General features: G+C 45.1%; 1 protein-coding gene across 7 annotated transcripts in view; it reads left to right on the forward strand.

Moving 5' to 3' along the window:
• MECOM (MDS1 and EVI1 complex locus) overlaps nucleotides 1-18329 on the forward strand; it is a 325262-nt gene that overhangs the window by 277812 nt on the left and 29121 nt on the right. For 4 of the 7 annotated variants that reach the window (XM_059855809.1, XM_059855811.1, XM_059855815.1 and 1 more), the window contains 5 exons: nucleotides 1173-1307; nucleotides 11567-11669; nucleotides 13408-13624; nucleotides 15300-15447; nucleotides 16477-16633. In XM_059855809.1, the coding sequence (XP_059711792.1) occupies nucleotides 1173-1307; nucleotides 11567-11669; nucleotides 13408-13624; nucleotides 15300-15447; nucleotides 16477-16633 (760 nt within the window). The remainder of the gene's footprint in view (nucleotides 1-1172; nucleotides 1308-11566; nucleotides 11670-13407; nucleotides 13625-15299; nucleotides 15448-16476; nucleotides 16634-18329) is intronic. The other 3 variants (XM_059855810.1, XM_059855813.1, XM_059855816.1) reach the window with 1 other exon arrangement.

Below are 18329 nucleotides of genomic sequence, written 5' to 3' on the forward strand. Positions count from 1 at the left end.
CGGGGGGTGACCGGGGCAGGTCCCGCGGGGACAGCGCGGGGCTCGATCGAGGACCTCCGAGGGTCCGGGCAGGGACTTCCGTGGGCTCCCGGTGAGCGGGCACCGGCAGCGCCGGCTCCGGCCGCGGCTCCAGGCGCTCCCCGGCGCGGCGCAGCCTCCCGAGCCCTTCGCTTTCGTTTGGGGCGTTTCAGGTTGTTTCCTTTATTTTGCTGTTAAAATGGGGTGGCTGCTGCCGGTGCCAAGGCGAAGTTGTTACAGTTTAGCAGTCAGCTCCCCGGGAAGCTGTGGGAAGTTTGGGATAGGCCGATGGTGAAGCTTGCAAATAATGATATTCAGTCCGCTGTAATGATTAGTAATTTGTCATAATATTAGAATAGAACATCGTCTTTAGCTTGTCCACGAGCAGTCTCATTATATTTGTTTATTGTCTGCATAATTGGAACCATTTATTGGTGTGTATTGAATACTGCCATGGTGTGCATGAGTGTTTCCATTCTTTTTCATTTTTTCTCTTTATTTTGACATAAGGAGTTCTGTTATTTGCTTCGATTAAGGGGAGGGATTTAAGTGTTGCACAGGACTGTTTGGGAAGTGTAATATTAAAACAAGATAAATAACTCTGCCTACCAGATAAAGTTTGGTTCAGAGCAACAAATATAAAAATTCTAAACGAATGCTGCAATCAATGTAAATCCTGAAACAAAACAGAAACCTTAAATGAAGCCAACACCATCTATTTTAATAATTTTTGTTATATTCTCGTCAGAGTCTTATTTAATTAAAATAATAATTTCAGACACAGTCATTGATGAATGCATAGAAAATCAGGTTCCTCTTAAATTAACATAGTGTTTCTTTGCAATAATTAGACAACATTTCGATTACTTGTAAATAATTGTCAAGACATTTTTCAGAACATCTGTTGTCTTTTTATTATTATGTATGTATTCTGACAGTTCCTAAAACAAAAAATCTCAGCAGGGAAACATATTTATGAATAAACACATTATTATTATTATTATTATTATTATTATTATTATTATTATTATTATTATTATTATTATTATTATTATTATTATATGCTTGTTTATCTGGATACCTGTGATTTATCTTTTGATTAGATTACTGAGCCAGTGACAGAAAGATTTACTCTTTGATATTCTTCTTTTTAGATCTTGGATGAGTTTTGCAATGTGAAGTTCTGCATAGATGCCAGTCAACCAGATGTAGGAAACTGGCTCAAATATATCAAGTTTGCTGGATGCTACAATCAGCACAACCTTGTTGCATGTCAAATAAGTGATCAGGTACGTGGTGTTCACTTTCCGCACTTACTTTTTAAAGGAACATTCAGGTGTCAATGGAAAAAAAAATAACAGCATTTCACAACAGCTTTTGGCCTGTTTGCTGGCATGACAAAAGATAAGGTACAGATGGAAATGCAGAATGGAATCATTTTGATTAGGGGCAGTAGAAAATACGAATTTTCAGTTTTACATATTGTTGTTCAATTCATGTGTGAGTTTTTTTGCTCTTATATCTGATAAAATTCAGGGCTGCTTTCTAAGGGGTACGAAGACATTATGTGCTGATTTTGAATTAGGAGCATTTTCTGGCTCCTGTTGCAGTCCACTTGGATTGCTATGTTAAATCGTGGAGTTGGTTGGATGCTGTAACATAAATTTAATGGAAAGAGGGGAGGACACAAAAGTGATAATGTTACCAGTGTACTTGCATGTGTGGGGCTTTGGATTTGAATGCACACATGCATGGATATTATTGTGCCTTCCCTTACACTTTGCTGGAACTCGTAGTACTTATGTGCTGAATCAGGGTCTTCGGTGGCTTTCTTTTTCTTTTCATTTATTGCACTTAAATCCATTCTTTGTTGGGCTGAAACATTATTTATCCTTGTGTGTTGGAAAAAAGGCTGGGATAGGCAGAGGAGGAATGCAGTAAAGCAGTAAAGCATTTTGTTTTCAATTATGCTGATGAGTTATTAGGTGTTTCCTAAATCAGGGTTTGCTTTTGTCTGCGGATAACACAGGCCATTATGAAATATTTTAATGGGCAAAGTTAGGCTGAGGAAGCTTTGCTTCTTTAAAGTAAAATACTTAAAACAGCAAAGCAACAGCTGATTGTGAATTCTTGTTTCCAATTTAAACTTCGCTACCTGCAACATAGAATTCGATTCATTTAATCAGGGTTTCATTTTTCACCACTTAATTAACTGCATCAGGTGAATGTTAAAGATTATCTTTAGCTGATTTAATTGCCTTGACAGTATTGAAAGAAGAATCACAACCAGACACAAAGCTTCAATTAGAAATCATTCTTTCTAATCAAATTCCATACGTATAGGAAATGAATGCGAGGGAGCCTGCTATTTCCAGCCCAGTGCTACGTATTTCACTCATGCAAGATAGCTGATTAGAACTGGGTCAGATAACTTTCTCAGAAACTATGAGAGAAGATCTTTTTCACTTCCAACTTTTACAGTTCAGCCCTGAGCACATGTAGCATGGAACGAGCCAGTGGACCGAGAGATAATTTCTTTTCTATACAGCAGCTGGTTTAACTAAAGAAACCATAAAGGTTATTAGTAAAAGCAAGTTATGTTTTCCAAGCTGAAATATGCTTTGTGCTGAAAAATGATAGATTCTCTCCATGCAGAGCGTTTATGGAACAGTGATAGGAAAAGGAAACTATGTAGATTAATTGAAACAGTGAATTCAAGTATTTTACGTTGAGCAGGAGCTGGTGGAGGTAGGAAAGATCAGAAGAAATTACATGCATTGGTCAAGCAACTCACTGTCCTTGGGTCGGTGTTGGGGATCTGCAGCTGAAAGTGCAGGCGAGGCTGAGCCATCAGCATCTCCCTCTGAGCGCACACCCGCGCTTTGACGTTTTTGGAAGGAAAGTTATGGCGCTTTTAACTTTCTCTTTTTTTTAGTGTTTACATTTCTGACATTTGGTAATGGTGGCTGTACTGCTGCCAATAATTCCCTTCATTCACTGGAGACTTGTTATTTATTTTGCTCAGTATCGTGCTGTTCATAATTCCATTTTTTTTTATAGTGTTTTGTTGCTGAGATTTGCAAATTAGGGTTTGGTTGTCTTTCAAGTAGCTTGTTGTGATCTGGGTGCTGTCAGCAGGAGATTGTTGTTCATTTGGCCCTCTGGAAGCGCTGCACACTTACCCACAAAATCGTCCGTGTACTCCAACGTTTTATGACCAGAGCCTAAAAAGTTAATGCTAAAAATGTGCTCTCGAATCTTAAAGCAAGAAACTCTTTCTAACAGCTCCTCCTTCTGCTTTCTTCTGGCACAAGCTCACCAGAGGTAATATAAAATATAATGGGAAGGCAAACTGGGAAATGGACGTTACATGGCCAAACGTGTGCGTGTACAAGGAGTGACAAATGCAAGTCAGGGCTGAGTGTGCACATAGACTGTGTGGGGCTGCCAGGGGTCACTCAGCCTTGGTAGCTCCTGGAAAATAAAAGGGGAAAAAAAAGAAAAAGAAGGGAATAAAAAGGGGAAATAAAAAATTAAGGTGAAGCTGGGTATGTGTGTCAGTGGTTGTGGCTAGAGCTGGAGGGCAGAGACGATGCAGCCCAGCTGGTACAGGAGACCCCAGGTCAGCTGGAGCCACAGCCAGTGCTGGGTGCAGGCGTGGGGGGACACCCCAGTTCTTCCTGCCTCCCCCAGGGACACAAAGCAACTCAGCAGCCCTGGTTGCACAGGGAGCATCCCCAGTCTCCGCTTGCTCCCGAGCCACTGACACTCGATCAGCAGTAATTGTTCACCTCTAATTGCTTCAACTCATCTGTAAAATTCACAAGCAAACATTGGGCTGTACCTGAGAAGGTGAAAGATCCTTCCAGTGTTCCCAGCCTCATGCTGCCCACAAGTTTATACTACTAAATTCAAGGTTGACTGATAGGTATGGTTCCCAGACTGCTCGAGGCAGGATTGAGATGAACTCAGGGCGGTGTGTAATCTGGTTGCTCTGCTGCGTTCTACCTGCTGTATTTAACAAAAAAAGGGAAAGAAAAACATTTTTTTGTCATTTTCTCTCTTAGAGTTTTTCAGAGACATACCACCCCACCCCCTGACTCACGGCTGGGGTTAGGTTTCATCACTTAGGATCAACTTTACAAAAGGCCTGGGCTCTTTCTTATGACTGTATAAATGAGCTTTGCTGAGATGAACAGCTCGATAATGGTGGGATGCAGTCAAAACATGCACGCTGGATGCAACTCATGTTTCATTTGATTGCAGCTGGAGAGGGGCTTAAAAGCTGCATTTTTGTACTTTTTTTTTTTTTTAAATCTCGAATGAGGTCAAACTAAGATTTCTTTTTGCTGTCTTGCTATTATCTCCTGTCATACCCAATCTAACCTGAACATATGTAATTTTGGGTGTATATCAATAATGAAATTCCACAAACTGGGCACTCACTTTTTTTTCTTTTCCCCAAAGAGACTAGAGTGTGTGCAGAGCTGCAGAAAGTCTTGTCACTGTTCTTGCCCTGGAATGTGCTTTTTCAGCTCAGAGTCAGTTTAGGATTCTAGAGCAGTTTCTGCTAACTTGGACGACTCCTCTCTGTTATTGTTAAATATCTATTAGTTCAACTTTTTAATGGCTTCAGAATGATTGGCTCTATTAGGCTTTCTGGCAGTCCTGTCAGCCCAGCAAAAGCATTATTTTTAAAGATATATGTTAATGGAAGTGCAGTTTTAAATCAAGCAGTGGCATGGCAGTGTCTGTCACACATTCCAGGCTGAGATCACGGTCACCTTCAAACTACAAATTTTTTTTTTACTTTTTTATTTTTAGAAAGATTGTTGGTAGCTGTTGAAGTTAAAACCCCAGAATATTGTTTTTATCTTGCTTATTGCTTGCAGAGTTCTGACAGTGATACAGACACACAGTGCTGTGAAACTGCCCTGGTCTTCCAGGTCCCTTTTCCCCCAACAAAGCAGCTCCTGAAGAGTCCCCTTGGTTTATCCACAGAAAACTCAGAGTGATTCAAGATCACTTTACTAGGTTTTAGATTGCTGTGCGTGCTGAAATAGGTTTTTAGTGGGTTTTTGTGTGTGTGTTTTGTTTCCTTGCCTTATGCTCAAGTACGTGCCACTACAAAGGGAGCAAAACCAGTAGTATCACACTCTTAACAACATGCCCGATGTCAGTAATATAAACTTACAGGAGTGAACCTACTGCTGTAGGTTCCACCAGATCTGATCCCACCTTACACGTTTTACAAACTTTTTTAATCTGCAGGCACAGCTTCATGTTTCAGGTTTTACGGCCGCGGCCCCCTGTCCGTGGCGGGCAGGGGCTCCTTGCACAGCCACCTGCAAAAGTTGTGTATTTAAGGAATAGTTTTGAGGCTTTGTTGTCAGAGAGTGAAATTAAGGTTTTGGCTGTTGTGGGTCAGGAGGGCACGCACACACTGAGCTCATACAGGGCTCTGTTCTGCCATGATTCCTATGAATTGCTGGTTATTAAGCAAATAGAGCTTAATCCAACTCCCACTAAAAATCTGTCTCCAGTGGAGCAGGGATGTTTTAGCTTGGAGCTGATGGAATGAAGAGCTGCTCAGTGGTGATTTTCCACTTGCTGCAGTTAGAGCTGAGGCTGTGGGTGAAATTCCTGCCTGGGCTTTACGACTGCCTGTGTTATCTGGAATTTGATTCACTGGTGGTGTTACAGCTCTCAGCATTGGACTGTCCTGATGTGACCTAAAGTAAACTGTTTAAAACCAAACCTAGCAACTTGTTGCCATTTCTGCAAAGTGATGAGGTTTTTCTTGCTGATTCATGTTTCATAAAAGTGATAAGGGATTTTTTTGTGGTGAGGGCTGTCAAATCCTACTCATCTGCTCGTTAAAACGTAGAGCATTATGGACAACCACAGAGCCAGGACAAGGCTGCACCTTGCTTGATATTGGTGTGGTTCATAATGCAGGTTCATGGGTGTTAGAGGGCAACTGATTGGTTAGATCAGCTCAGGAGAACAGCTGGGTGACAGAAGTTGGTGTCTGGTGTCAGTGGTTAGTGATCTCCAGGGAAGAGGTTCTGCAGGTCCAGAGCAGCTTGGAGGAACCAAGGCTTTCACAGGACCTAAAATTCACTGACAGTGGAAGAAGACCTGAGTGGTACTGGGGAGGGAGGTGGCCTGCAGCCCCCCAAGGTGCCAAAAAGGATGCCCTGCAGAGGCATCCTGCAGGTCCCTTCTTGATTTGGGGAGCAGGAGGCACCTTTTCCCTCGCAAGGTGGAAGAATGGGGAGCATTTCTGGAGCATCCTTCCTCCAGTCCTTCCTGCATAGAGATTTTGGGGCATTTTGGAAATGAAGAAGGAAAGGATTCACAGCTCTGGTGCTGAGGCACTGTGGTGCTCCCCTGCCCTCTCCACAGGGGGACATGGAGGCTTCTGGGAGGGTCCTTTCTCCCCACTGGGCTCCCAGTTGTGCCCCTGCAGCCCCTTGCATGCAGAGACTTGCTGACTTTTGCCTCTGGATTTCTGCTGAAGTTTACTTTGGGCCCAGTACAGCTTTTAGGCAGGACTCCTCTACCTTGGCCCTTGAAAAAAACTCCAGTTTGTTTCAATTTATCATTTGCCTGAGTATAGCAAAAAGAACCTGGCTCGGGTTTCATCACACAGCTCTCCAGCTGCACAAGTTGTTCATCACGGGAGCTAAAATTGAAGCTGTACTGTTTGGACCTTTTTCTTTCTTGTGTTTTCCCTTCAAACTCTTAATTACAGCTTGTTGTGAAGCTGTGTGTCTGTTCGTCCTTCTCATTTATCTGGAGGGTGTAATTCCTGGTTTTGATGGAGCTCCTTGGACAGAACACTCATTAGTAGTTTTGGACATTTAATTTGTTTTACTTTTCAAGCAAATTCCACTCTTGCTCTGAAGCAGTGTGGAGGTGTATGCCATTGGCAGCCTGCACGCTACCTCTTGGGGCACATTCCCTAAAGGAGCTGGGAGATGAGGCTGCCTTGCTTGGGGTGGGTGTGCCCATGGAATGTGGTCCAGTGAGTGCTGGTGGGGCTCACCAGGGAGCAATCCACTTTTGGGTCTTCTGTTCTATCCCACCACCCCAAGCTGGGTCCTCCTGTTTGCACCAGTGCAGGGCAGGATCCCTGTGTGCCTCCCTGGGGTGGGAGCTGGGAGTTCAGCACGTGGCCTGGGGCTTAAAGGACAAACTGCATCCACTTGGAGAGGCATCTCTAGCCTGCCCTAAAATCTGCATTTCCCAGGCAGCTCTGGAGCACGTGCAATGTTCTCCAAAGCTGTAGGCAGGAATAAAGGGTTCAGTTGGATGCACCAGAACACAGCTCCTCTTTGGGGCACCACAAATGTGAGCATGGCACTTCCTGCCTTGGCTGGTGCTCAGTGACTGAGTTGCTGCTTTTCCCCCCGAAACCTTAACTTCAGTTAAACTCTTGTGGTTCTGGGGGATGCTGATGGGAGCAGAGGGGGGTCCAGGCAGGGCAGTGTGGGGCTGGCAGGGGCAGGGGGATGGCTGGGGTGCTTCAAAGCACACGGGCTCAGCGGCTGAGCGTGGCCCCAGCCGAGCTCGTGGGGAGCGCGTTTCGCTATTATTTCAATTATTACAACTTCCTGAATAGGTCGAAGGTCGTTCATAATTCACGCTTCTGTCATCTTTACACATGCCAAATGCAGTCTATTAAGCATAAATAAAATTTCAAGTGCCTGACCAGGAAAAGTAAACTGGGATTCATAACAATGAGGCCTTATTCATCCATTTAGAAATGAATTGTGTGTGTTCCTTTTTTTTTTCCCCCCACTCCCCTTTCCCTTTATGGCTTTGCAGTTTGGGAGCTTTTATTTCTGCTCGGTAGCACAGATCTCTGACCTGCAGTGTGGGTGTGGGTAGGCACAGAGTGCTGATGGGCCAGGCCTCCCCCAACTTCTCCCCACCTCAGACCCCCTGAACTTTGAAAGTGTTTCCAGATCTGAATCCGATTTTGCTCTTCCTACATAAACCGTAGTCACACACCGTTGATCCCAGGGCATGTGAAATGAGCATCTGGACTTTGCTTTTATTTGTTTTTTTCCCCACTCCTCTGGTTGTTCTTCTGTGCAGAAGCTCTTCCTATACTTGTTCTCAAGCAGACCCCAGTGGAGGTCAACCCAAAAAAGCTGGTTAATGGAGCAGCATCAGTCAGCTGGAGAAATAATAGCCAGAAAATTGAAACCTTTCATTAATTACAGTAGAGTCAGGACTGTGTGCCAGAAATTTTCAAGCTTTGCAATTGAAAAATCCACTTACTTTATGATAGCATTTCCTAATACAAAAATACTGCCAGTGGTAGAGGTGCTGTTCTTGCAAGACACAGGCAGCCCAAGGGGTACCTGTGGAGCTGGGGGGAATTTGTGAGGCTCCCCATCTGGGGGCTGCAGGATTTCCCACCTCCCTGCCTGCCCTGGGTCATCTGCTTCTGCCTCCAAATTCAGGCAGTGTGGTTCATTTCAACAGCTGGCTTCTCACTTTTTCCTAGATAGGGTAATTCCAGGAGTTTTAAGTTGGGAAGAGTGAGAAAAAAATAAGCTATTCATGTGAAGTAATAAGGACAGCCCTTAAAATCAGAATTAATTTACCTGTGTGATTGTTTTCGTTTAGATTTCAGTATGTTTTATTTTAGATTCTCACTGCAATGCAAATTTATGTGTAAGGGTTAGTGTGGGTGAATTTTTTCAGCATATATTTTTATTTTTCAGAAATTTAAAAAATTATTTTTAATAATAATTAAAGTTAATACTCTAATGATGTGAAAATGTCATAGCTGGAAATCTGTCCCTCAGTCTTTGTTTTGGAGAATGTTAGGGCTGAGATGCAAAAAAAAGAAACATTACTCAACTTTAAAAAATTGAGTTTTTTGAAACACTCACCTAGTTTCCCTGTTGAGGGATGGAGATGCTGGCCAGGCAGTTTCTGATGGGTAGCTGGATCATTTTTGCATTTTTAAATACCAGTGCAGACAGGACAGCTGGCTGCAGAGTCTGCTCCTGCTCGGGGCTGTGTCCCACAGCTGCAGGAAAGATGCTGCATCGTCCTGGGCTGCCCCAAGAGGAGTGATGCTCCCCAGCACAGCGCCTGTGAACAAGACCCTCTTTATGCCCCTCTCCACGTGTCCTCCCTCTGTGGTGAGAGGTGAAAAGGTCTGTCCAGACACCTTTGGTGTGGGACAGGGAAAATACGGGAGAAGGCTCCTCTGTGGTTTTTGTTTGCTCCTTGGTGTGGGTGCAAAACCAGCCCAGGAAGAACAGCGGCGTTTACCTGACTGGGAAACCAGACCTGGGAGAAGAAGCAAGTCCTGGGCAGAGCAGAAGTTTTGGCACAGTCCCTCTGGGATGGTGGAAGCCTTGCTGTGTCCTGGCTGTGTGCTGCTCCTTCTGTGTGCACCCCAAGACAGAGGTCTGCAGAAGTCTCTTCAGTCAGTGTGCACATATCATTAGTCCACACATTATTTTCACCCCAGACCAGCCAGCAACTGGGCCTATCTCCCACAGATCCAACTGCAGCTTACCTTTCTGATATGCAGAGGCCATTACACTTCTGGAATTAAAAATCCACTTTTCTACACGTGCATCTTAACGAATGGAAAACCACACATTGCTTGCAGCAAATCTTCACTGGATGTGGCACTGTCACCGGGTTTATTTGCAGGAGGTAAAAGCTGGCTCCATTTAAATGTGTTTTGGCCTTTGATGGGATGAGCTGTGTTGCCTCAGTGCAGCCCCAGCAGGCTGAAGCTCTGCATCCTTTGGCACTGACAGCAGCATTGGATCCACAGGGGGCTGTGGTACCAGATACTTGCCTGGCTGCATGCAAGGATATTCACAGGACACTGCCAGGCTCTCTTGGCCTCCAAAACACTCTGTGGAGTTTGAAATCCCCTCAGCCAGAGATACAAATGGGAAGCCCAAACAGCCCAGGCTGGTGGTTTGGTGAGGGTGGTGTGGATGAGGAGGGAGGGTGGATCACACTGCCCATAAACTCCTTCTCCTGGTTTTTATGGGGAAAATTGGCCACAAGCAGGGGGTTGTGGCACTGGTACCTTGTGCCTGATGTGTTTTGCCAGCACTTCTGTCACCTGGTGAGGGGTGAGCCCTGGGGTGTGGGATGAGCTGCCCCAGCAACCTCCACTGCCACTCCCTGCTCTGTTCTCCAGAGCAGCTTTTGGGACAAATTGCAGGAAAAAACCCTCCAAATCTGAGGAAATGCATCCAGATTCGATATTTTAGGTGTTTAGCCGGTTTAGTGGGCATGGCTTGTGCAGGCAGGAAGGATTAGGCTGTACGGCCACCTCCTGGAGGACACCGGTATGTGCTGGCTGCCGGAGGGCGATGCTCTGGTGTGCCTGGGCAGGGAAAGCACCGCCCTGGGTGACAGCCCTCGTGTGACCCGGCAGGGAAGGTACCCACGGACCTCCAGACACCTGTCCCTACCTGTGGCAAGCTCATCTGTGGGACTTTGAGCACTTCAGGTGATTTGCTGCCTCTCTCCCCATGCACTGCAATGAGCGTCGAGAGTTAAGAGTTTGGGAGCAAACCTTTTAAAAATACTGAGAAAAAGCAAAGGCATCATTTTTTTAGCCTAGGAAGCATAGCTGTCATGTGGTTTTGTTTAACAAGGCCCGAGGAAGTTACTAATATTTATTTGAGCTGCTTCATGGAGCTTTTTAGTGCTCTTCACATTTCCTGCTGAGACAGAAAGCAGCCAGATGGATTTTGGGAATTTCCTTTCTGCAGAGTCTGGTGGTGCTGGCGTGTGCTTCCTCTGGTGCAGGGACCCAAGGGAGGGTGTCCCCTTTGCCCTCCCCCACAGCCTCCTGCCACCCCAATGGCTCCTCCCCACAGCCCAGCATCACCTGTATGAGGGGCCAAGGTGTCATCAGCCAGAGCCACCAGCAGCAGCCTTGGCTGCTCATGGTGTTTCTTCATCCAGCACTGATATTTCCTGTGGTTTCCATTTGAAGCTAGGGAATAGCCAGGTGCACTGGTTCTTACAAGATTCTCTCCTCACAGCTTTTTGGACCATGTAGGTGGTTGGGATGGGGGGCTGGATGCCTATGGCTTAACCAGCAGCATCTCCTCTGTTTTAGAATTACAGAAACATCAAGGTTGGAGAAGACATCTGAGATAATTGAGTAAAAGCCTTAAAGTTACTTTAGTACTTTTTCCCAGTGCAACAGGAGTTCCTTCTCTTACCAGGATCACTCAGGGATGTGTTTTATGGCTGCTCTGTACTTTGGTTTGGTGTAAGTCAGCAGACAAGTTGCTGGTGATATCTACAGTCATCACACAGCTCATTTTGCAGCAGAGGCTGTTGAAAGCAGTTCTTTTTATCCTCACAGAGCCCAAAACACAACGGCTTTGGGGCTGGAAGGAGCAGACTTGCCATGGTCATCATGAGTGGGCAGGCTCTGGCCACGAGGTCTGCCCCACTCACCAGCAGGAGTTGATGCTTCTTTGCCTGTTGTGGTGCTCACCTTGCTTTTTCTTTCTATTTTTTCCCCCCCCAGATATTCTACAGAGTGGTAGCAGATATTGAACCGGGAGAGGAGCTCTTACTGTTCATGAAGAGTGAAGATTATTCACATGAAACAATGGCTCCGGACATCCACGGTTAGCCTCTTCTTACTGTTTCACCTGACAGAAAGTATCACTGAAATTAACCCTGAATTTAGAAAGACTTTTTCTTCTGCTGGAATCTGGGGTGGCTTCACTGCAGCCAGAGAGGAGAGCTGGACTGTGGTTGCATTTGTCCATCTTCTGCCCTTTTGTTCCTGATTGAAACTTGATTTTTTTGTGGGGTTTCAATAGGAGAACAGCAGTCCATGTCCTTATCTCAAGACTGTGCTGCTCCTGCAGGACATGTATGGGCCCTGGTTATTGGTTATTTTTTGTCATTTAGCCAAACAACTGTGACCTTGAAAAGAGGAAATCTGAGGTTGTCAATGTTGTTGTCACTTGTGAGGACAGCTCAGCCATTCTTACTCCTCACACTTGTCCTTTACTCATCCCACGCACAGATTCTTCATCTGAAATTCCTGAGTTGTTGCTCAGATTTGTCCCCCAGTTTCCCAAATCTCCTTTAGCTGTGCTGCCTGTTGGACAGTGGATTTTCAGCCACAGTGGGACCTGGGTGTGGGATATCTGCTTAATGCCCAGCATGTTGCAGTTTCTGCCCAGAGGAACATTTTACAAATTTTCAGGGGTTCGGGGACAATGCACGGGGCAGGAATTATCAAGGTCTCTACTTTCTTGTAACTGCTTTTACATTCTTCTTCTCTTAAGAAAAAAGTGGGGGTTATACATTCATTCCCATTTGGTTTTGTGTTTGGGCATTTTCCCCCAGTGGTAACTTTAGTTTTTGCTGAAGGTGTCCCCCTGTCCAGCACTCTCTCCTCCCTGCCTAGTCCCCATGGTCAAGTAGCTATTGTATGAATGTCACAGAGGAGATCTCTGCAGTCACATGCAGGATCATGTCCCACAGGGCTAATTTGGAAGCAGACTGAGCCAAAGTGTTGCTCGTGGACAGCCAAGAACAGAGCCCCATGACACTTTCTCTGGATCAGCTCAACTGTCAAGTAGCAACCAAGAACATTCACTGGGGATTCCAGCCAGAGCCTTTCTGACTCGGAGCCTCAGGGCATTTATATCTGGAACCAAACCAGGGTGTCTGGCTCCTTGTATGGACCAACACTAGAAAATACTGCAGGAAAAAACCCATTGTGGGATGCTCTTCTCCAAGTTTGTTTCTTGGGATTTTCTTTTGCAGGAATTACTAGTTAAGGGAATGCAGTACTCACTTGCAAGTAGCACTTTGCTGATACTTTCCACTTTCCAGCAAGAAATTATGACCAATATTTTGGAATTTAAAGCAAAGAATTTAACTTCATGCATCTCTGGCTTACTTTGAACAGGGCTGGGTGCTGCAGAAGGACTATGATGAAAATGAAGAGGCTTTTAAAAGCTCTAAACACCCTTTTGGCTATTTTAGATGCTGGTGTTTGTGTCTGAGTCAGTCCCTTTCACTGAGAAATGCACAGACTGGCAGCCTCTGCTGGATAGCCATGTTAGACCCTGTATAATTCCATTTAGGATGGTATTTAAACACTTGTCCTTGGTATTTAAACTTTTGTCTTAAGCCAGGGTTAGGGATTCCTGTTGGATGTCACCCAGGCAGTTTTAACATTATAAAACACTCTTAGGAATCCTTTTTTTCTTTTGAGGTTCTTCTCTTTTTTTTTATTGAGGAACAATCTGTTTACCACACCATCATCCAGCTTCTGGTGGGGTGGTGGTTCAGGATGGGTGAAAGCTGAGGTGGTGTGCCTGTCCCCACCCCTGTGTGTTGCAGAGGAGCGCCAGTACCGCTGCGAGGACTGTGACCAGCTCTTTGAGTCCAAGGCTGAGCTGCTGGACCACCAGAAGTTCCCCTGCAGCACACCTCACTCCGCCTTCTCCATGGTGGAGGAGGACTTCCAGAAGAAGCTTGAGAACGAGAATGACCTTCAGGACGTGCATGAGATCCAGGAGTGCAAAGAGTGTGACCAAGTCTTCCCAGACTTACAAAGGTAGGAGAAGGGGCTTAAAACGTGATTGAATGGGGCAGATTCTTGTTCATTGGGTGATGTTGGGCAGTGTGTGTTCCATGTGTCTGGTTTTCAGTCTGAGGGATTAATTTCAAGATCTGGAGGCAGATCAAGTCAGAAGAATTGCCTGGGTGAGGCAGGACCCTGGTCTGTGAGGTTTTTGCATGTTGGGAGTTGTTCAGTGTTAAAGTTCTTTTCTCCCTGCGAGTGAGAGGACGGTATCTAACATATGGGAATCATTGAGGAAATGTAAATTTAGCTTAAAATATTAAATATTGAAGAGAAAAAGCAGAAAACAAAGAAGGACTCATCATAAATAGATGGGCAGTACTGTGAGAAAGATTGAAAAATGAGCGTGAATGCAGCCGTTCTCTGAGCTGCTGAATTATTGAAAGGCTCATACACCACACAGACAGTTCACTGCAAAAAAGGGCCAAAGTGTGCTATATCCAGATTACATAAAACAAAGGGCCCAAATGAGCTGTGCTTGAGGGTGTGAGTGATTACATGGAGAAATAGCTGGGTGGGAAGATGGGGGTGTTGGGTCCAGGAGTGTTCAGAGCTGATGGCTGGTCACAGAGTCCGGGAGCTGGTGACACAGCCAGGGACAAGAATCTCTCTGGGTCTTATGGCAGATTTGTTTATGTGATGGAAAGTAGGAAGAGAAGCCAGAATTATTTTTTCCCCCCTCAAAAGAAGAGGGGTAGAAGTAAGAGCATTGCAGAGTGAAAGCATTTCCATTGCCTGTGGCTGAGAGTGGAGGTTGCTGTTTGGGCTACACAACCCAAACAAGGCTGCAACCCCAGCAGGTTTGGTCACTGATTCAGCAGAGATCAGTGGGAACTTCATGTGAAAACAGTTTGGGCATCCCCCCTGGCTAAAATTCCACTTCCCAGTGGGTTTTCTGTGAATCCACTCTTGCATTATGTAGTGACCCTCCCTCAAGCAGTGGTGTGAGTTATGACTCTGTATGTGAGCAAGCAATACAGCTGTTTAGAAATACATATTTGCTACAAATAAATGGTAAAAATTCAAGAAAAAAATTTAATTTAAAGATGTGCAACAGACTTCAGGTGGACATTGAATATCCTAACAATAGACTGAATAAACCACTAAGGAATGAATGACTTTACGACCACACAGTTGATAATAATCATCAGTAATAGCTTCAGTTGTGGTTTACCTTGTCTAGAGGCTTCTTAAACTCATCCTACACCAGAGGAGTTATTCCTCATCTATTCCTACTGTAAGAAAAATTGACTCCCATCAAAGCAGTGGATTTATAGCAGGTGGTGGCATCCAAGGTGTGTTCAGAGGGAAAGTCATAAGGCAGAAATAATTCAGACTGCAGGGAAGAATTACCAGAGTGAAATAGTGAGAGGTGTATGAAATAATCTCCTTGGGGAGCGATGGCAGCAGCATCTCCTGGAGCATTTGGAAGTGGCCTGGCAAAACATGAGAGGATGTGTTATTCTGGTGGGGAGAAGGAGGTTCTGCCTCCTGGCTGGGGTGAGCCTGGACCTCACAGGACTTACTTCTGTCAGGACTGGGCCTTTGGAGCTTTTTAATTTTCTTTCTTTTGGCTGTAACTATGTGCTCTGCTCTCTCCTCTTCCTATAAAGCCCCGTCTGACTGAGCCCTGTTCCTGTTTCCACAGCCTGGAGAAGCACATGCTGTCACACAGTGAGGAGAGGGAGTACAAGTGTGACCAGTGCCCCAAAGCTTTCAACTGGAAGTCCAACTTGATACGTCACCAAATGTCACACGACAGTGGGAAGCACTACGAGTGTGAGAACTGTGCCAAGGTACATACAGTGAATTTTTAGGCTGCCTGGCACTTCCTGTGCTGCTGGATGCAGGGGAGCCTGGAAGTGGGGGTACCCTAGCCTGGGATGCAGGAGAGCATAGGGCTTCTGCCGTGCTCCAGATGGATTCTCAAGGGTTTTCACTTCAACTCGGAAAATATGTTCTTTTTCTTTCCCTTTTGGTTTGGAAATGGCTGTGGAGTCTGAAATGGGCACTGATGCAGGATGCTGAGCGTTCTTGAGCTCAGGGCTTGGCTCCTTGAAAAGTTTGGTGGGGTGTAAGAGGGTCAATGAGGGGCAAGAACCCCCAGGGAAACAGAGGGCAGAGGATTCCCTAGGCTATGTGCCAGCTGCTGGGACCAGAAACTTCAGGACACTGCTACAATATAAATCAAAAATAAGCAATAGCAATGCACCCCAGCTGCACTGAGTACAGCTCTCATCTCTAAAGCATCTCCATCTCTTCCCAGCACTGGGCTATGGGGATTATTTCTATTGTATGTGGTATTCTGCATTTGCTTTTTATCAGATTTCTAAAGCTTGGCCCTTTTTCATGAGGACTTAATTGGTTTTAGGTTGATTTGCTGCAATAATGGGAATTTCATATTGAGCTGACACTTACTAGATGTAACCAAGCCCTGCTTTCTAGCTCTGAGTTGTGTACAGGATTACTTGTCACACACTCAGGTATCAGTATAAAGTATTTCTATTGCAGTAGCACTTAGAGGTTTCAAGCAGCCACATTTTCACTCATTTCCCATGAAATCCATGACCTCAAATGTGCAATTTCTAACCGCAAAGTCAAATGTTTCTGCTGCAAAGGGGTGAACAGACCACACAATACTTGGGTGATCCTGGGAAACTGAGGCCCCTTCCTGCAGGCACAGCTCCCATTGCTGGCCATTAGCAAGGGTTTTAACCTTAGAATACTCCCAAAAATAGCTCCAAGGTTTGAATTTTAAAGGGCTCTTGTAATAACTGGCTTCTTCCACAGTCAAGTTTCTTGGTTAATCAGTACTCATTTCCTAGCAGGTTTTCACGGACCCCAGCAACCTTCAGAGGCACATTCGTTCCCAGCATGTGGGGGCTCGTGCTCACGCTTGTCCAGAGTGTGGCAAAACCTTTGCCACTTCTTCAGGCCTCAAACAGCATAAACACATCCACAGCAGTGTCAAACCTTTCATATGTAAGTCTCCAACTAAACATCTTTGATTAAGTGTTGTTTCATTGCCGTAAAGCAGCGCACTCAGGGAGCAGCAGGTTGTGTTCTGCTCCCTTTGAATTCCCCACCCGTGCCACAGGGGCTGGGAGTTACTGAATGAGTTCTGGGAAATTTGTGGTCCAATGCAAGGAGTTGTTTTCATGTGATTTTCCTTTTCAGGCAGACTGTGTGCTGTATAAATGTACCTGTTGTCCCAGGGATGTTTTTCCAGGCGCAGATGCAAAGTGAGGAGTGGGATTTAGCCATGCCAGGCTTGGTGGCTGCAGCCTCATTGCTCTGCTCCTGCTTTAGGAGCAGATTTTGGGCTGCAGAGTCTCCACAACAGATGCCATGACTTTTTGCTGGATTTGGAAAACACATCTCAGAGGCAGTGAGATTCATCTTGCCACCTTCCTTGAGCATGCCCCATGTTTAAGGACTGAGTTGAGCTGTTAGATCTTCACTAACAGCTTCTCCAGCAATAAGGCTGGCCTTGGATGTGAGCCTGGTTGTGTACTGGGCTTAAGTGGGATCCTCACCCCTCACAGGTTGCATTTGCTGCTGAGCCAGACCCTGCTTGGGAAGAGTGCAGGTTGCTTTCCCTCCTTTTTACTGGGGAAGTGGAGGCAGAAAATATTTTAAAATATTGTTGGTAGTGCTACTCTCCACCACAGCCTTTTCAGGCACCTGCTGTGACTTGAAAGACACCTTGACCATCTCTCCTATTTGTCTGCTAAACCTCTCTATCTTTTGCTGCTCTCAACAATAATTTACCAAAATATCTGCACCATACCTGTGAAAAGCATTGGCCACAAACTAATACATTTTGGAGTATTACTCCTCAAGAGTAATACTCTTTGAGAAATCCTTTCCTCAAGAGGAGGAGTATTGGCTTAAACAACTCATTTGTGCAAAATCTGTAACCTGCCATTGGATTAGTAATACTTTTGGTATGGACTCCTTCAATGAGAAAATGTATACATAGATCCAATATTAAATACCACTAATCATTTTCACAGCTGATTGCATATTAAATGATTACACTTAATTAGGAAACTAACTTCTGGTTAGGTAGGGACTCCTCAGGTAGGCCTATTGCAACGTCCTAAGTGGAAGTCTCTAAGTGGAAGTCTCTAAGTGGAAGATCTCATGAATGAAATAATCTCTCAAATGCTTTTTTGTTGCTCTTTTTCCTGATAAATCAAAACAACAACTGGTATTCTTCACATGTGGTGTGAGGGATGAAACCCCATGGAGCAACCTATGGATAACAGCCGTGTAATTGCAGAACAAAAAGGTTTGGAGACCACATGTTTGGTCTGCTTTGCTGAGCTGTGAGAGTGAGGTAGGGTCACCTAGAGCAGATATCTGCTTTCCACCAGAAGGCCACACACCATGATTTACTTGTACCAGTCTGTTTATGGCAACTGTCTCTCATTACAGTGTGCCGCCCAAGCTTGAGTGAAAACTCACCAACACTAAGGTAATTACTCACTGCCTTCACAGAATCTCCAGCCTCCCCAAATAGAAACCACATGCCACAATAGGCTGAACATATTCTAAATAGTACTTACAGTAATTTTTTTAATAAGCAGAAAATATGCAAGCTTAACTGCTGGCTAATTTGGGGTTCAGAGACAATCACCGTACGGAGTGAGTGGGCACGAGATTAATTTTTGTG

The sequence above is a fragment of the Haemorhous mexicanus genome, chromosome 10, assembly GCF_027477595.1.
Source record: "Haemorhous mexicanus isolate bHaeMex1 chromosome 10, bHaeMex1.pri, whole genome shotgun sequence".
In the NCBI taxonomy this organism is placed as follows: domain Eukaryota; kingdom Metazoa; phylum Chordata; class Aves; order Passeriformes; family Fringillidae; genus Haemorhous; species Haemorhous mexicanus.